At 42.2% G+C, this 16,230-nt stretch overlaps 1 protein-coding gene across 1 annotated transcript; it reads left to right on the forward strand.

Annotated features, from left to right (window-relative positions):
* Positions 1–7,910: 7,910 nt before the first annotated feature.
* On the forward strand, positions 7,911–9,724 carry LOC306694393 (diencephalon/mesencephalon homeobox protein 1-B-like; the record flags this gene model as incomplete). The annotated part of the gene is made up of 4 exons (XM_079157239.1): positions 7,911–8,064; positions 8,230–8,408; positions 8,619–9,099; positions 9,306–9,724. The coding sequence occupies 4 exons, from the start codon at positions 7,911–7,913 to the stop codon at positions 9,722–9,724; spliced, it is 1,233 nt and encodes a 410-aa protein (XP_079013365.1).
* Positions 9,725–16,230: the final 6,506 nt, after the last annotated feature.

A 16,230-nucleotide genomic window follows, 5' to 3' on the forward strand; every position in this document is an offset into this window, starting at 1 on the left:
ATTTGTAGCTGTCACTCAGTGTCTTTTTGAAGAATTCCCACACATTAAATTAAAAGGATTCTTGCTGGGTCGTCTTGAAGGTAAATGTGGTTTGGACACAGGTCGGGGTCACACAGTCGGTGTGATGGAGCAGATTTTCTAAGCAGTTTGTGAGGAGGGAAAGAAAAATTCCCATACTCCCTTTTCACTGTTTGAGAAAAGAGTAAAGAATAGGTTCAAGATCACACAGTTGTCGCTTGTTTACATCAACCCAGTAAACCAGGAACAATTTTTAGAGCTTCCAAAACTGACAGGTGCCCCCTGCCAAGTCCTCTTAATAGTTAAGGTTTTTGAATTTAATCTCACTAATTTCGACATATCCCTCTAAGGATCTTAAAGCTTAACTTCAGAAAAGAAAAAAGACCCTGTACGGCCCTTTTTGGAATCCTGGTGTCCGTTTTTTGTCAATCCTTTAGTGAAAGCCTGTCAAAAATGGTTAGCTTCTCCAGTGAAACTACTTCTTTGCATCTTAGCTCCCGGTCTTGCCCTGTGTCTGCACAATTTCTTTCTATCCTCTTGTTTCTCTCCTTTTGTTTAGATAAAGCGAGGGATTAGGAAAGATTTGCCCCCATAAAGTAGTGGTTTGATGGGCTTTTATCCCACCATGTTGCTAAAGCTGTGTAGCCCCTGGATTAGGCCCTGACAATAGGAACCCTTGTGCTGGGCCGCAGCCTGAGGGGCACAACCAAAGACCGGCTCTGAGAAAGAGGGAGGAAACAAACCTGCCAACCTCGATATGTCAAGTCTGCTAGAGAAACCGTTCAGAGGAGCGGCTCTGGCTGCAGCATGGTGCGCTGTCTCAACAGGATCATACAAGGAGAAACAATAGTGAAAGTGAATTACTGAGTTCTGTGTCCCAATAATTACATTCTTGCAACAACAATTTTTTCTAAGGCGCTAATGTGAAAAGTTGTATTTGCATTTTTAAAGTGAAACTCAAAGTCTCAAATTCTGTTTACAGTACAACTATATTTGTTAAATTTGTTAAAAGTTGTAGAAAGCCTTTTGTGTCTGATAAAGTGATGTCACTTGAGTCAGCATCAGTTGCATAGAATATATAAGAAGTGGTCGTAGTCACCGTGACGTCACCCATTGGTTTGTGTGCTGCTGTTTCGAAGCATCGAGTTTGGCATTTTGGCCTGTCGCCATCTTGAGTTTTTGGAACCAGAAGTGACACATGAGGGTGGAGCTAATTAACCAAATGCTGAAAAATACCTTTTTAGGCAACCAAAATGTTAATTAACTTACATGAACTGAGAAAACACTGGTTCAAGTTGTAAGATGAAAAACACAGACAACAAACCGGACAACGTCGTGGTGGTAAATGAGACCATAATTTACGAAATGAACATCATGCAGTATTAAAGATGTCTTGAAACTAGAGAACGAGACCATAAACTCATGTTTACAATGCTTACTGAGGTAATAAATCATAAATAGAGTCATTACTTCTATACAGTTATAGACTTGCTTTTGCAACCGGAGGAGTCGCCCCCTGCTGGCTATTAGAAAGAATGCAAGTTAAAGCACTTCCGCATTGACCTCACTTTTCAGAACCGAAAATTCTGAAGATGCTGAAAACAAAACGGTTGAAAATACAAAAAAACTGGGTGTGTGGAGAAGTGAGCCCATCAGACGTCCTCATCTCTGCTTAAGGCTAGCGGCTCAAGGCTACATTAGCAGCTACGAGCATAACACACTTACATCTCCGACTGAACTGTCAGCTGTTGGATTGCACTGTGGGTGATGTAGGCTCCAGGTGCTAAAACTGTCCATAGTCTTTTGCACCAAACTGCAAAAACAGACAAAGGTAGACTGTAAACATCGTGCAGCATTTAGCAGCTAAAGAGACAGATATTTCCCTCAGGAGTTGGTGGAGACCAAAACAGAGCAAAAAGGGGGGCAAATATTAAACTTATACTTGACAGGTGGCCAGAAACACAACATCCAAATAAATATAGATGTTGTCTCTGCTGGGTGTCTAAGTTTTATAATTAAAATGTGTAACTCTAACTTTGCACTGGTTTCTTGAGTTGCAGGAACTCCACAACAGTCAGTTTGTCTATTTAATGTCTGCGTTGTCACCACAGTGTATAGACTTCATCATTTTCCTATGGTTAGAAAGAGGGATGTCTTATAGTACGTACAACTTTGGTGTTTTTAATAGATGTCCACCAAATGAATGTGAGATTGATGGTAACTGAGAACTGAGAACAGCTCAAAAGAGGCTGTGCCACAGATTTGTCCATTTCAATCAGGTATCCAACACGTATGAGGAAAGTCTTTAAGGTGAATGCCCGGCTAATACACAGCCGGAGGGTCGCTAATGGCAAGTTGCTTTGTTACTCCAGTCACACAAGTCCCAAGGAAGCAGTCAATTCTAAACCATACATCAAAATGATTAATTTCACCCAAATGAGCACAAGCTAACCTTGACTAAGAGCATGTGCAGGCCAGAGCTGCTGGATTGAAACCAAATATATTCATGAAGTTAAAGAAAACCTAATGATAAAAGGTAATGGGCTCTGAAGGCTGAAGGCATCAACTTTCTCCTCGATTTGATGAAAAATGCTACTTGGAAATATCGGGAGCCATTTGAGGGGTAAAATTACAAACATTCATGCGTTATAAACCTGATTAAAAACTGAACATGATTTATAAATCGCTGCAGCTTTCTCGGCTGAGCTTTGATTCAGGCAGCCAAAGTCCTGATGCAGGGATAAAAGTTTTGATATCCAGAAAGCAGGCGGGGGGGGGGGGGGGGGGGGGGGGGGGGGGTGATTGAGAGCAAAGACGATAACTCAGATCTGAGGAGAGGCTTTAACACGATAAAGCCTGATCGCAGCCAGAGTGCAGAGAACAATGAGTGCAGCGATGAAATCTGCAGAAATCTGAGATGAATTTGGGGTTTAGAAAGTTAGGCTACAGCGAGCGGTGCTGAAGGTCCTGAAGGTGATCGGGATGAGGAGCGGTGTGAAAACGGTAAATATAGAGATGGGTAAACTATCACGATAAGGCCTCAAAACCACCAATACTGTGCTGCACAATAAAACATCTGGAACTACTGTCTGGGCTTTTCAAAGTCAAAAAGAACAGCAAAGATGGGTCGATTAATCAATTGACAGGATATAAAATAACTACTTTTATAATTATTTAATGGTTTGCGTTTTTCAAGCAAAAAGTTTGATGCTCTCACAAATTGATTATCTTCAGGTTTGGGACTGTTGTTCTGACAAAACAAGATATTTGTTTATTTCACCATCAGCTTTTGATGGTTTTGATGGATATCTTTCAGTATTTTCTGCCATTTTATAAAAAACGATTCATTAATTGATTATGGAAATATAAAATTGTCAAAATGTAATTTAAAATCCTGCAACGTAATATACATTCAATGTATCAACAGAACTTATCCAGATGATGTAAATCATTGCAATTCATTCCCTAAAGGGCTGACTACATAAAACAACTTTAAATGTAAATGTAAAAAAAAAGACTAAATCAGGCATCAAAACTTCAAGTAAACAATTCAGAATATTTTTTGAAAACTGTGAATTTATACTTTTAGATTATATACACCAGTTTGGGACTTTGTTATTAAGTAGTTCTGAAAATAAACATGTAGGTATTAAAAAAAAGTGTCCAAATTCTATTCTAAAAATTTTAAATCTGTGTAAACTGAGTCATGGTGAGTTTACTGTGCACTCCATCCGTGGATGGTCAGGAGGGGCTGCTGGCCTAATATCATTCTGATGGAAGGCCCTCTTGACACTTGCTACATAAAAGCCCTCAGCCTGCTGGACATTAGCCCGCATTAAGTTGCGTATAAAAGCTGATTTGAGGAAGAGCAGCTGAGAGGAATTCCTTCTCGCTTTAATTGCTTTAGAAACGGTTCTCACAAAGAGACACTGGCCAGATTTACCTCCAGTTTAAGTTCTTATTTCCATCGGTTCACAAGTTAATCCGATTTTTTTCTCCTCTGTGCCTAAATGGTCTGCACTTATACTGACAAAAAACAACAACACATGAGCTCGAAATAACAATAATAATAAAAAAAAAGAATTATTATTGATGGCTTTAATTCGCTCACTCCTTTTTTTTTTTTTTTTTTTAAAGCTTCCTCATCCACGCGCTGATAACCACCTGTTGCGTGAAAACGTCCACTAAACTCATTCATTTCATTTTTTTTTTTTTCATATTTTGGATTTTCACAGTTATTAAAAGATCTAATTAAAAGTGAAAGAGTGAGGACAATACTTGAACTCTTTAAAGTGAACTTAAAAAGAATTTCACGTTTTCTTCTCACGCAGGCTGTTTATCGCGAGTCTAAAGTTCTGCAATTGAAAGCGGCCGAAGATCAAATTGCGTTTCGGATTTGAACCCCCCCACCCAACCCCGCGGTCCCCTTTCTCTCTCCCTCTCAGAGAAAATTCAACAAAATATGCAAGCTTTACATTAAAAGGCTACTTTTCGCTGCCCTTAATTCCAGCCTAAACGGTTTTTCTTCGGGAGAAGAAATCTTTTCTAAAAACCTTGAAGAAGAGAGGGGCATTATTGTTTTAATCCTCTTACCAGCAGTCATTTTAAGACATTTTTTTGGAGGGTGAAATGGCGTCTTGTCTACCCAATCCCAACCTAAATCCCTCGGGGCCGGGGAGCTGCTGGAGGCAGCAGTGTATAGCCCAGCCTGCATCCCTCCACCTCAGCTGCATTCCCACCAAACACACAGTCACACCGAGGCAGCAGGGAAATAAAATTAAAGCCCGGAATTAACCTGAAAGTCCCCCGTGCACAAGTCACTGCAAACGAGTGGTGCAGGCCTTTACTGACTATTTGCATATCATTTAATTAAGACTTGTGTTATAGACCATTTTTTTCCGGCTGAATTCAATCGTTTGAAGTTTTTTTTTTTTTTTTTTTTTTAACTCACAACCCTTACAGACATTGAAGGTCTGATGAAGCTCATATTTGAGGAGGACTCCTCTTATCATTTATTTTCTTTTTATTGATTTTAGTTTCGTGACAGTTGTAATGGTTGTTAAGGCCTAACATGTATACAAACATTAGGCTATAAGCTTTAACCTAGAAATGTCCATTTTAGTGTTTAGTACCTTTATTGATAATAGGAAACCAATTTTAAATTGGTTAAAAGAATTGGTAGGATTTTTAAATATTTGTAGTAAAAAAAGCAAAGCAGAGGTGCAGACTGCCCTTTGACCTCAGCTTTAGACTATTTAGATATTAATAATATGAAGTAATAACAAAATATGACATGCTGAGATTTGTTTGAATCATCTTTAAAGTATTAAGATAATTTGCTATTTACATCAGTCTGCATACCTGACCCAAAAACATAAAAATTATCATTATTATCACCTCCAACAAATCACAGCAATGGGCTTAATACCAATAATTAGAATAATTGCCAATTTTGGCAGAAAAATCCTTGCGTACAAAATAAATGTATCACATGTATCTTTTTTTTTTTTCTTCCAAAATAACATAAAAAAAGTCGGCACCTCGCATGCAGAATAATCATCTCTGAAGTGAGGAGTAATGTGGAGGACGAGGAGGAGGGGCTGTGGTGGCGGTGGAGGAGGAAAGCGACGTGATTGGCGCAGAGCAGGAGCGTGTGAGCGTCCCGGTGACCCCACCCGGAGCGCTTTAAAGGCCGGTAGATGGCAGCTCAGCATCCTTCCACATCCACAGAGAGGCGAGCCGGAGCACGGAGCGGACCGAGCGGGATATTCTCAGGATATCAAGGTGAACGAAAAAGCTATAGAGAAATGAAAAACTGAAGAACCGCCTGCGGATTTTAGAGACGAAGATTTGAGGGGAAAACATATTCGGCTGCCGGTGGAGATATTTCGCTTCAGACACAGAGAGAAGACAGGTAAGAAGTTCGCAGAATCGAAGTTGGCGATGTGTTAGTTCTGTAGCCGAACAACTCTTACTTTATATTGCCTTCTTCTTCTCTTTTACTTGCAAATGTGTGTGTTTAATATTGCGGACTTTCGTTGTTTTCCAAACTCCATCACGTCTTCAACAAAAACGTTTTCAAAAGTGCAGTCCGTCGACCTTCCTTCCGAGGTCCCCAACACAAGTAGTGACACGATAACAATGCGACTTTCTTTTGCTCAATTAATCGATTAAATGTGTAGGCTATAAATGGTCAAAGCAATCAATAATACCGACAGTTATAAGTCTGTAAATTGCACGGACTTCCTTGACAAATAGGCCAATATTCTTATTTGGGAACCGTTAAACGTTGTTTAAGAAAGTTCTTTTTGGTACTTGTTTTTGTCACAGGTTGGGAATTGACTTGGCAATATGTTAATTATCCCCATTAATTTCCTGTGTCGTTTAAGTTTCTGAACGCTGCTGAATTGACGACATGAATACAGAGCTCCGGCCCCGAGGCAATCTTTAGTAAATGCTATATAACTCATAAATCCACGGCAATTTGCATAATTAGGCTTAAATCAGAGCCCGAGGCTATGTGACATTGTCCTGAAAGAAGAGCATGTATGTTGAATTTATAAGCTGCAGATTAAAAAAAAAAGCGAACAGAAGACATGAATGCAGCCAGAGGCTGATTTAGTAAAAATAATGCAATGAAATAAAAAAAATGTTCTTGCATTAGTCACACCGAGTAACACACACACGCGCGCTGGCCCATCTTTCCCGTGTCAGGCCTGATGATAAATTAATAGCTTTGTATCGTTGAAACCTATTTGCACTCACATCAGACAGCCTCCGGGCGTCTGGAACTGACCTGGGACCCGCCACAGATTGAAATAAACGGCCCTCCGCTCGAGTCAAACTCTGAGGAGCAAAGTAAATATGTTGTCGTTAATTCGGTCAGTCCAGTCTGCGGACCATTAACGGCGTCTCCGTGTGTTTCCAATTAGAACTCTTCACACTGAACATTTAGTTTGATTAGATGTTGAAATAAGACAATGATCAGAATTCATTTCATTGGTCTGATTTGTTTTGTGTGGACGGGAAAAATGTCAGTCACATTTTCTCCCCTCCTAATTAATGATTTAGATATTCTTTTTATTATCATAATAATATTATAATTATTATTATTTTATAATACAGCGGGGAACTTTATTTTTGTACATTTACTCAGTATAGACCATGAACTATTATCAGTGTGTTTTTTCTAAAATGAGCATGTTGAAATAACAACAACAACAACAAAGGACCACATCATAAAACTAAATAATGCAAAAAGTAGATTAGCTACAAATTCAATGTATTTTTGTACTGTTGTAGTAGGCCAATGCTGCATTTTATTTGAGTGAATTAGGTGTTAAATATATATTGTATTTGTCATTGCTGAATGGAACTGACTCTCTTCACTGTCTTTAATCTAAATCGGTTGAGCTGTGGATTCATAAAAAATTCATTTTTTTTCTTTAATCAAATTGTTATTGTATGTACAAATTTCAAACCAAGATATTTTATTTTTCCTGAAGGCTTTACATGCCGCTTGAATGGGCAAACCAACCGTGGGAAAAAAAAACATTTGTTACTTAAATATAACCTGACTGGATCTAACAACACACATAAACGCTCTCAGCTAAATCCATCATCACTTTAAAATCCTCAGAAGTCACTCGTAGTTGTCTGTTTAGTTATTTTCTGATTCAATGATGGAATATTTGTTTTCCCCTCAGTGCAGTCTTTAATGCTTGTATTTCACCTGTTGCCATATCAATCAGTCAGCCTACAACAAACGTTATAATACAAAGTGTTAAAGTGTTCGCTTTAGCTTTAGCGCTGCAACCAGAGAACAGACTGGTTCATTTAAAGAGGCCTGGCACCCACAGCAGTCCTTTCTCTCTGCAGACAGCTCACCGGCCATGCAGCACTACGGGGTGAACGGCTACTCTCTCCACGCTATGAATTCACTGAGCGCCATGTACAACCTTCACCAGCAGGCGGCGCAACAGGCCCAGCACGCCCCTGACTACAGGCCCTCAGTGCATGCCCTCACTCTTGCAGAGAGACTAGCTGGTAAGAATCAGTTGCTCATTTTGTTGTTCATTCATGATCCCCATCTATTTTGCATTAACACAAATGTAATGTGTGTTGGTCCCTTGGTTGCTTAAATGACCTTTTCACCTCAACCTCAATTAAACTGGTCATGTTTCTTGTTTCTCAACGGCTGCACATTTCAAGACATTATCCTTGAGGCCCGGTATGGCTCCCAGCACCGAAAGCAGCGGCGCAGTCGGACAGCCTTCACCGCCCAGCAGCTGGAGGCCCTGGAGAAAACTTTCCAGAAGACCCACTACCCTGATGTGGTGATGCGAGAGCGTCTGGCCATGTGCACCAACCTGCCCGAGGCACGCGTTCAGGTAAAAACCTATAAAAGCATTTATCCTCCTGTGTACTGTCTGCCTGTTGCTTTCTGAGATGCTCAGCTTGAAGTCTTAAAGGCCATCTTGCATCATAAAAAAAATGTGAAAAAGAAACTGCAGTCATTTGCGGTGTCTTAAATTTGTCCACGTTATGTTATTAATAGTTCTTGATTCAAGCCCTGACCTGTGTGTGCATCCATCTGCCAGGTGTGGTTCAAGAACCGCCGGGCCAAGTTTCGTAAGAAGCAGCGCAGCCTGCAGAAGGAGCAGCTCCAGAAACAGAAGGAGGCGTCCGGAGCTGCAGAGGGCTCTACGGAGGACTCCAAGACTGACCTCAACACCACCACCACCAATACCACCACCGACGCCACCACCACCACCACCACCAACACCACCCTGGTTCCCGAGGCCCGCACTCCTCCCCCTCCCTCCTCCTCTTCATCCTGTCACTCAGAGACAGAGAGGCAGGCAGCCGCACGGCACCAGCCCGGAGAGATGAGCGTGGAAGTCAACGTCACCTCCCCCGAGCCGTCGGACAGCGAGTCAGCAGCAGAGGATAATGCTGACAGAGAGGAGGACGAAATGAGAGGAGAGACCGGGTTGAAGATCAGGGAGGAGACGCATGGGGAGGGGGGAGCGCAGCCGGGGAGCAGCTCCCCATCCTACAAACAGCTGAGCCCCACATTAGGTAAAAAATGCCGCTGTCAAATGAATGCCGCTGCTTTTTTCTTTTATATTGTGATTATATGTCATATTTAAGAATCCAGTCACATTCATGTACACGATCATTTGACTGAATTGGTATGTACAGCACACAATTCATTTAAAAAACAAAAATCTACAAAACATCTGTGTTGAAACATATTAAAGTCCTCCTCTCTTCCTGTCTCTCAGACTCCCCCCTGTGCTCCCCCACCATGCCGTCCTCCAGCAGCGTGACCGGCGGTTTGCCGCAGAGCAACTCCTACGCTTCGTCTCCTCTCAGCCTCTTCCGCCTGCAGGAGCAGTTTCGCCAGCACATGGTGGCCACCAACAACATGGTGCACTACCCGTCCTTCGAAATGAGCCCGCCGCCCTCTCTGCCCTACCTGGGCATGAACGTCAACATGCCGCCCCCGCTGAGCTCGCTGCCCTGCCAGTCCTACTACCAGTCCCTGTCGCAGGCCCAGCAGGTATGGAACAGCCCGCTGCTGCAGGCGCCACCAGGCAGCCTCCCGGGAAGCCTCAACAGCAAGACCACCAGCATAGAGAACCTCCGTATGAGGGCCAAGCAGCATGCAGCCTCGCTGGGTTTGGACACGCTCCCCAACTGAAGCTCGGGCTGCTCAGTCGAAGTGTTCGCCCTCCAGTCAGGGACGTACGTATGAATTATGGGCCTTGTCCAGTGGAGGTGACTCTGGGCCCCTCTTCACTTTCCTCTTGACCCCTCATCACTGTCAGCGACTGCGTGTGTCCGTCCAAAACGCAGACACATCTCCAAAAATTATTTCGAAAAATCTCGAATCTTAAGCTACTGGCTGCTACCCAATTGGCTAACATAACAATAATTCACAAGTCCTCCGATCAAAATCTGTCCAAAGTAAACATTTGAGCTTGTGTCATGTTATTTTACTGAACTGCTGGTGTTTTTCTTGCAGTTTTCTAGATTTCAAATAAACCCAATTTCAAAAACAGAGAAAAACATTTTTTAGAGCAGGCACTTTAGGCGCCCTCCCTCAGTTTGGAGCTCAGGGTTGTCGACGCACCTATTCCCCTTCACCTCATCGTCACCATGTGGGCATGCAGCTCACTGCTGGGAGCACAACAGGACACGAAGAACAGCTCTGTCCTCAATGAACTTGATGAAAAAAAAAAAAAACTGAACTGCAGTTGTGACTGAACAGTACTTTTGGCCTGTGGGATCTTTGCTTGTATTCGATTCCTCCTGTTCACCAACACAAGCCAACCCTACCAATGCTTGCTGCTCACTATGATTTCAGCCTCCTCTGTGAAGACAGTTTCGAACTACAGAGCTGATTCCAGGACAGATATAAGATATTTAAATGTTCTATAATTCAACCCCTGAATGTGAACTATGCATGCGTGCACCCCTCTGAAGCATGGCTTGCAGCCGCAAAACACAGAATGAAGTCGCATCTGATCTGTTGTCAGAAGTGAAGCTCAGATCACTCGGTATAATCCCCCAACAACTGTATTTCTTTGTAGATGACAAATGACTCTCCTTGTTTAAAGTTACAGCACTCAGCAGAATCCATTGAGCGTTGTAAATATCCTTCAGTGTTCGCCTGCATCTGCCTGGCTAAAGAGTAACTCCAGGTGTTCTTTTGTGTGAAGGATTTGAGAGGAAACGTTTGGTGTGTTTTACAGTCATGGCTTTAAGCAAAGGACCTACAGCAGCAATGAAATGAGGGAGAATCTGCGGAGGAGGCACAGCGACAAATAAATATGAACCCAGCAGACATATTTCTTTGGTTAACTCGGGTGCCAGACTGAACTCGACCACTTTTTTTTCTGGGCCACTGGTTTCAGCAGAAAGATGCACAGACTCATTCTCTATGTACTATATCACTGTAGATTCAAGACGTGTATTTCTCAATTGTTTAAAATGTAAGTAATTTATCTGTTTAATGCAAGGGAATAAATCACATAAGAATGACTCATTTTCTCAGTTTCATCAGCTGGAAATATAAGATGAAAATACTTTCCTATGCTGACTCACATTGCCTCATTTTGACATTTGGCCCAAAGACGGAGCTGTGTTCTAAAACAATGACTCAAGAAATTACCACACAGAGGAAAAGAAAACAGCTGTTTTGGTTAAAAATGGTTAAAAAAAAAAAAAAAAAAAAACAGGAGGCAACCTTCTTGAATGAAAGTCCTACATATTTATTGAATTGAGAAAATAGAGACACTGTATGAATGCCATAAAAAAAATGTTTTTTCTCAATGGAAGTTATTTATTAACAGAAGTTTTTGTGTGTTTCTGAATCCTCGTCAGCTAAAAGGTGAGTCAGAAGAACACTAGACAAGATCATCTAGATCATGAACCGGGAATAATAATCACATAGCAGGACATCCAACCAACATCCGAACAGCCACAAAAACATGCACTCACATAAAGGTCTTTAAAAAAAAAAACACCCAAAAGCATTTTTCTAAAAGTTTCTCCAGTGAGAGGAAGTTTGCAACAAGAGAGGGATTAGTTTAGGTGCAGAATCCAGCTCTTCTCCCTGGACGGCTGACAGCGCTGAGAGGGACTGACAGGAAACTAAATCTTAATAAACAGTTTGGATTTCCACACACATTACCTTCAACCCTTTATAGTAAAAAAAAAAAAATTAAGTTTAGTTAACATGTTCCACCGAAGACACCTTGATGAACCGCAAATAATTTAGACACAGGAGGTCTACCATGCTCGACGCTGAGGTTTACATACCACATAGGGGAGAACCTGCCACTTGTTCACTCAGTGCAGAATAACTAATCCTAAATGAAATGACTGAAGCACAGTGTCAGGCTCTAAAGAGTCTCCAATCCACCACCCACCCATCCACCCACCTACCCTTCACTCTCTCTCTCTCTCTCTCTCTCTCTCTCTCTCTTTCTCTCTCTCTCTCTCCCCTCTTCCCCCACCCTGTCAGCCGAGGTTTGGCTGCACCGAAACAGAATGCTTTGCCATAAGAAGATTACCTTTGGTTGGGATATCGATGGATTAAGTAAGAATAGAATGAGATAAAATGGGACTGAAAGGGTTCCTGGAGTCAGCAAAGTTCAGACACCTGTTTTTTGTTCCTGGTCTTTTTCCCGCTTTCTCGCTCCATGACCGTAAAGATTATATCACTGTCTTACAGGAGAAAGGGAGGTGAGAGGGGTGGGTGGTTTAGGATGGGGCAGGTTACAGTGCATACGTATAATTTCAGGGCTGCAAAGACGCCCTTGGGCTTTTTTTTTTTAATTTTTTTTTTTCAAGCATATGCTAAATATGTGGTCAATTTGTCATGAACGTCTTGGTTTTGTGTGCTCGTAAAGATCATATTGGTGTAAGTTAATGGGAAGGCTGTGTTTGTGTGTGTGTGTGTGTTTGTGTGTGTGTGTGTGTGTGTGTGTGTGTGTGAGTGTGTCTATGGCAGCTAAGCCGCTGAAGGTTTCCAGGAGCTCTTTGATGTGTATCTGGGCAATGCGCTATTAGAGGGATTTTCCTAGTTGACAGCTCAGAGAATGTGTGGAGGAATTGCGATGCCAGCGGGCTAAAAGAATGCTGGAAACAGGATTAGGATCATATTCTGGCAGCTCCTGTCACTTCATCAATGGGCTAAGGTTTCCTCAGTGACAGCCCTCCTTCTCTGCCCGGCTAAAACCTTTAGTGGGACCATAAAAGGGGTGAGAGAGGGGAAAAAACAATGATTGAATGGTGTGCTATGATTTCTGTGCTGCTGGGTTTGCTCTGAGGGCTTTGTGTTGGGAGGTCTGAGGGGGACGGCGTTGATTTGGAGGGAGGGGCAGGTCGTGGTGATGAGAAAAAGGGGTCTATTTTTCTTTGGGGGGGGGGGGGGGGGGGGGTTTGGAAGTTTTACACCCAAATCCTCATGGCAGTGCATGTGGAGGGGTTTTACATTGATGCTAGCGGACAGGGACAGCAGCTGTGTGACAGCAGCAGCAGCAGGTGGGGAGGAAAGGGAGAATACTGTTTCCTGAATCTTCAGGATCCAGTTTGTCTGTGCGAGCCCTACCTATCTTCACCAAGTGAGACCTCTTTCACATGACAGTACATCCCTCAGTAGGAGTGTCAACCATTCTTGTAGGCTCATTTAAAGAGATAACTGTGGCTCTCTGTTGTGATTAGTGTATCTTATTTCGATAGATTATTCTAGTGATATTCTTCTACTGTCAACAAATCCTATTAAAAGACCGAAAACCAGTAGCCAAAGCCTGTTGTAGCTTATTCTTCTGTGTCACAGACTAACACTGTCTAAAAACCATTAAAAACACATCACGATTAACATGGTCGGGTATTTTGAGTCAATCCCACAGACATCGTCCTGCTGCCGTCACTAAAGCACCACATGTATATTCATCCGCAGCTGAAAATAGCTTCAACAAATGCACTATATCTTTCTTCCTGTTTGAGCAATATTTGCCAAAGCCCAGCTGCTTCAGGAAATCCCAGTACCTATTTAAAAAAATCAAAGTATACTTAGTTCTCAAGCAAAAAGAGATGCTTTGTACCTCTGGGTGATCGCAGGATATTTTCCATCTGCAGGCTAGATGCAACTGTCTAACAAGAACAATGTACATGTGAGTTTATCATAGGTAAAATGCATTTCTCCAAATTTCATAATGGCACATGAGGTTTTCGAATATATTTGAATAAGTGATTCATTAATAAAATAATGTCTAAAAGTATGATTTTTAGATATTTGAAGACTTTGTGAAACTACATTTCAAATTTGATGCATTTGCATATAAAGCACATATGGTTTTCAGACATTTTACATTATGAAATATCATATCTCACAATATTCCACATGTGAATTTCACAGCAGACCAGACCTTTGACTGCGCACATTTGCATTTTCTTTACTTTGCTTTCGTGGCTGTAGCGCCTGCTGGCTCAGCCTTTTTCATACATATCACTCGCTGTGTTCAGGTGAGACGCTTGTCCTCTAAGCTGAATATTTTGAGGAGGATTTTGGGTTGCACCTTCTATATTTGGACCTGAGGTTGTGTTGCAGAACAGTTCTTCAGTGGGGCTTATAGGGTGGTCTCTGCCGTGCGTCTTGGACCAACTGTCTCCATGTTGCCACCAAAAACCCCTTCCCCCAAGAGTGTAACTCCACACTTTGCTCACCCATGTGAAACAATACTTTCACAATACCGCAGGAGTTTGATTGTTGGCGACAAGTTATATAATGCCAGGAATTACAGACTAGCATGCAAATGCTAAATCCTCCTCTCTTTCTCCTGAGAAGTGGATGAGACGGACTATATCTGCAGGCTTCACTCTGGCTCCCCAGCTTTGTGCTACAGACACGTTCTCCTTTCTCCCCCTGACTTGGGTGATAATCCTGACACGCACTGTCTGCATTTTTTACTGTACGTGTTTAAGCGCATTTGCAGAGCATTTATCTCTCCAATGTAAACCAATTTGGCTATAAGGGCCTTGGGCCAAGCCAGGCGCTGGAGGGAAGAAAGGAAAACTCAAACCTAGCAGATGTGCAGAGAAGGGAGGATGGGAGAGCTGGCGAGGACGCGGGGGTTGATGAACAACTGAATGCAGCAAAAAGGGGGAAGCGGAACCGCATGGGAGAAAAAGAGTGTCCCTTGTCCGAAGGGTAAGCTTTTGAAACTTGGGATAGGGGCCTTTAAAGCCGATAGAACGTGGATCACTGAATTGTTGAGTCACAGAATCTGCGAAAATCATACGGAGCTCCAAGTTAATCCCGTCATAGTGAAATCGGTGGGCATACTTTGGGGATCCCAGCCCCTTCTGAAGAAATTTGGAGCCATGCTGTATTGACAGAGCTGCTGTTTGATACCGCCTATACACCTGTATCAGCTGTCTGTTAATCTGCCTTCCCCTCCTCCCACTAGTCCTCCACAGCACGTCGCCTCTGCTGGTAGTAATGGCTGATGAAATGGACTAAAGACCTAAAAGCTGCCAATCTTGCTGCTTCTTGATGTCTCCTGTAAGTGGCTCTGGTTGCAGGCTGAACTTGTCACTTTGATCATGTGAAAGGCAGGAGCCCTGCTGTGTCAAACATTACTACCTGCATTTCTGTGGAGCCATAAAGACTATGGACTCCTTGGTCCCTGAAATGGGACATTAAGACAGAATCATCCTAGTTTAGTTGGGGCGATATCAAGGTGTTTTATTTGCTGGCACACAGGCAGGGTCTGAATGTGTTTGGATGGCTTTTAAAGTACCTGATCTTATAGCCTAAGGTTCCTGTAAATGAGGTGTTTGCTGCTCTTATCAATGAGACGTTACATGAGATGAGCACCTTGGCCTGACAGCGCTGTTGGCTGGTTCTGCGGTATGATTACAACAGGCTGAGCTTTGGCCATGTGCCCTTTACATCTAACTTCCCAAACTCTTTCACTATACTGAATACACTTTCTGAGCTTCAATTCTGGATCAAATATTCAGCATCATGACGACATCATAACATTTACTAAGTTTTCTTACAGGTAGCGAGACTGTTTTCAGTAAGAGCCGTTGGAGTCAAGCATAACGACCTGTAGCTCAAAGCTGTAAAAGTTTGAATGGTTTGGTTTTGATTATAAGTGGGATCAAACAGTTCTAGTGACGCTTTCACATTACAAGGAGACAATTGATTTAATGTTGAAATGTAACTTTAAACGCTTCAGTTCGCTGTACCACAGCCATGAATTATGAAGAGTTTGATGCGACTATAAAAATGATTGAGGGCTTTAGTCTGTAGTTTTAATGTCGCAACTCACTGAAAGTCCCGATAACATTGCAGCAATGGATTTGAAACAATAATACCTCGAGCAAAAGTTCCAGAAAATATCAAAACGTAACATTTGATCTATTATGTTACAGGTGTGTATGCACACACGTCCACATATACAGTATACTAATACAAGTACCCATTTTTGTACACTTTGTCTGTCTTCTTTATCACCAATGAATGAACTCTTATCAATAGATGTGACTAACTGTCCTCTTGTCTTGAATGTCTTCTGTTTGTTAAATAGGCCTTTTTTCACAGGGAACATTTTTGATTTGTCACAACAGGGAAAGCACAGTCGTTAATAAGGTATTAACGTTCTATTTAAGTGTCCCACTACGTCGTGA

The sequence above is a fragment of the Pholis gunnellus genome, assembly GCF_910591455.1.
Source record: "Pholis gunnellus genome assembly, chromosome: 4".
Classification (NCBI taxonomy): domain Eukaryota; kingdom Metazoa; phylum Chordata; class Actinopteri; order Perciformes; family Pholidae; genus Pholis; species Pholis gunnellus.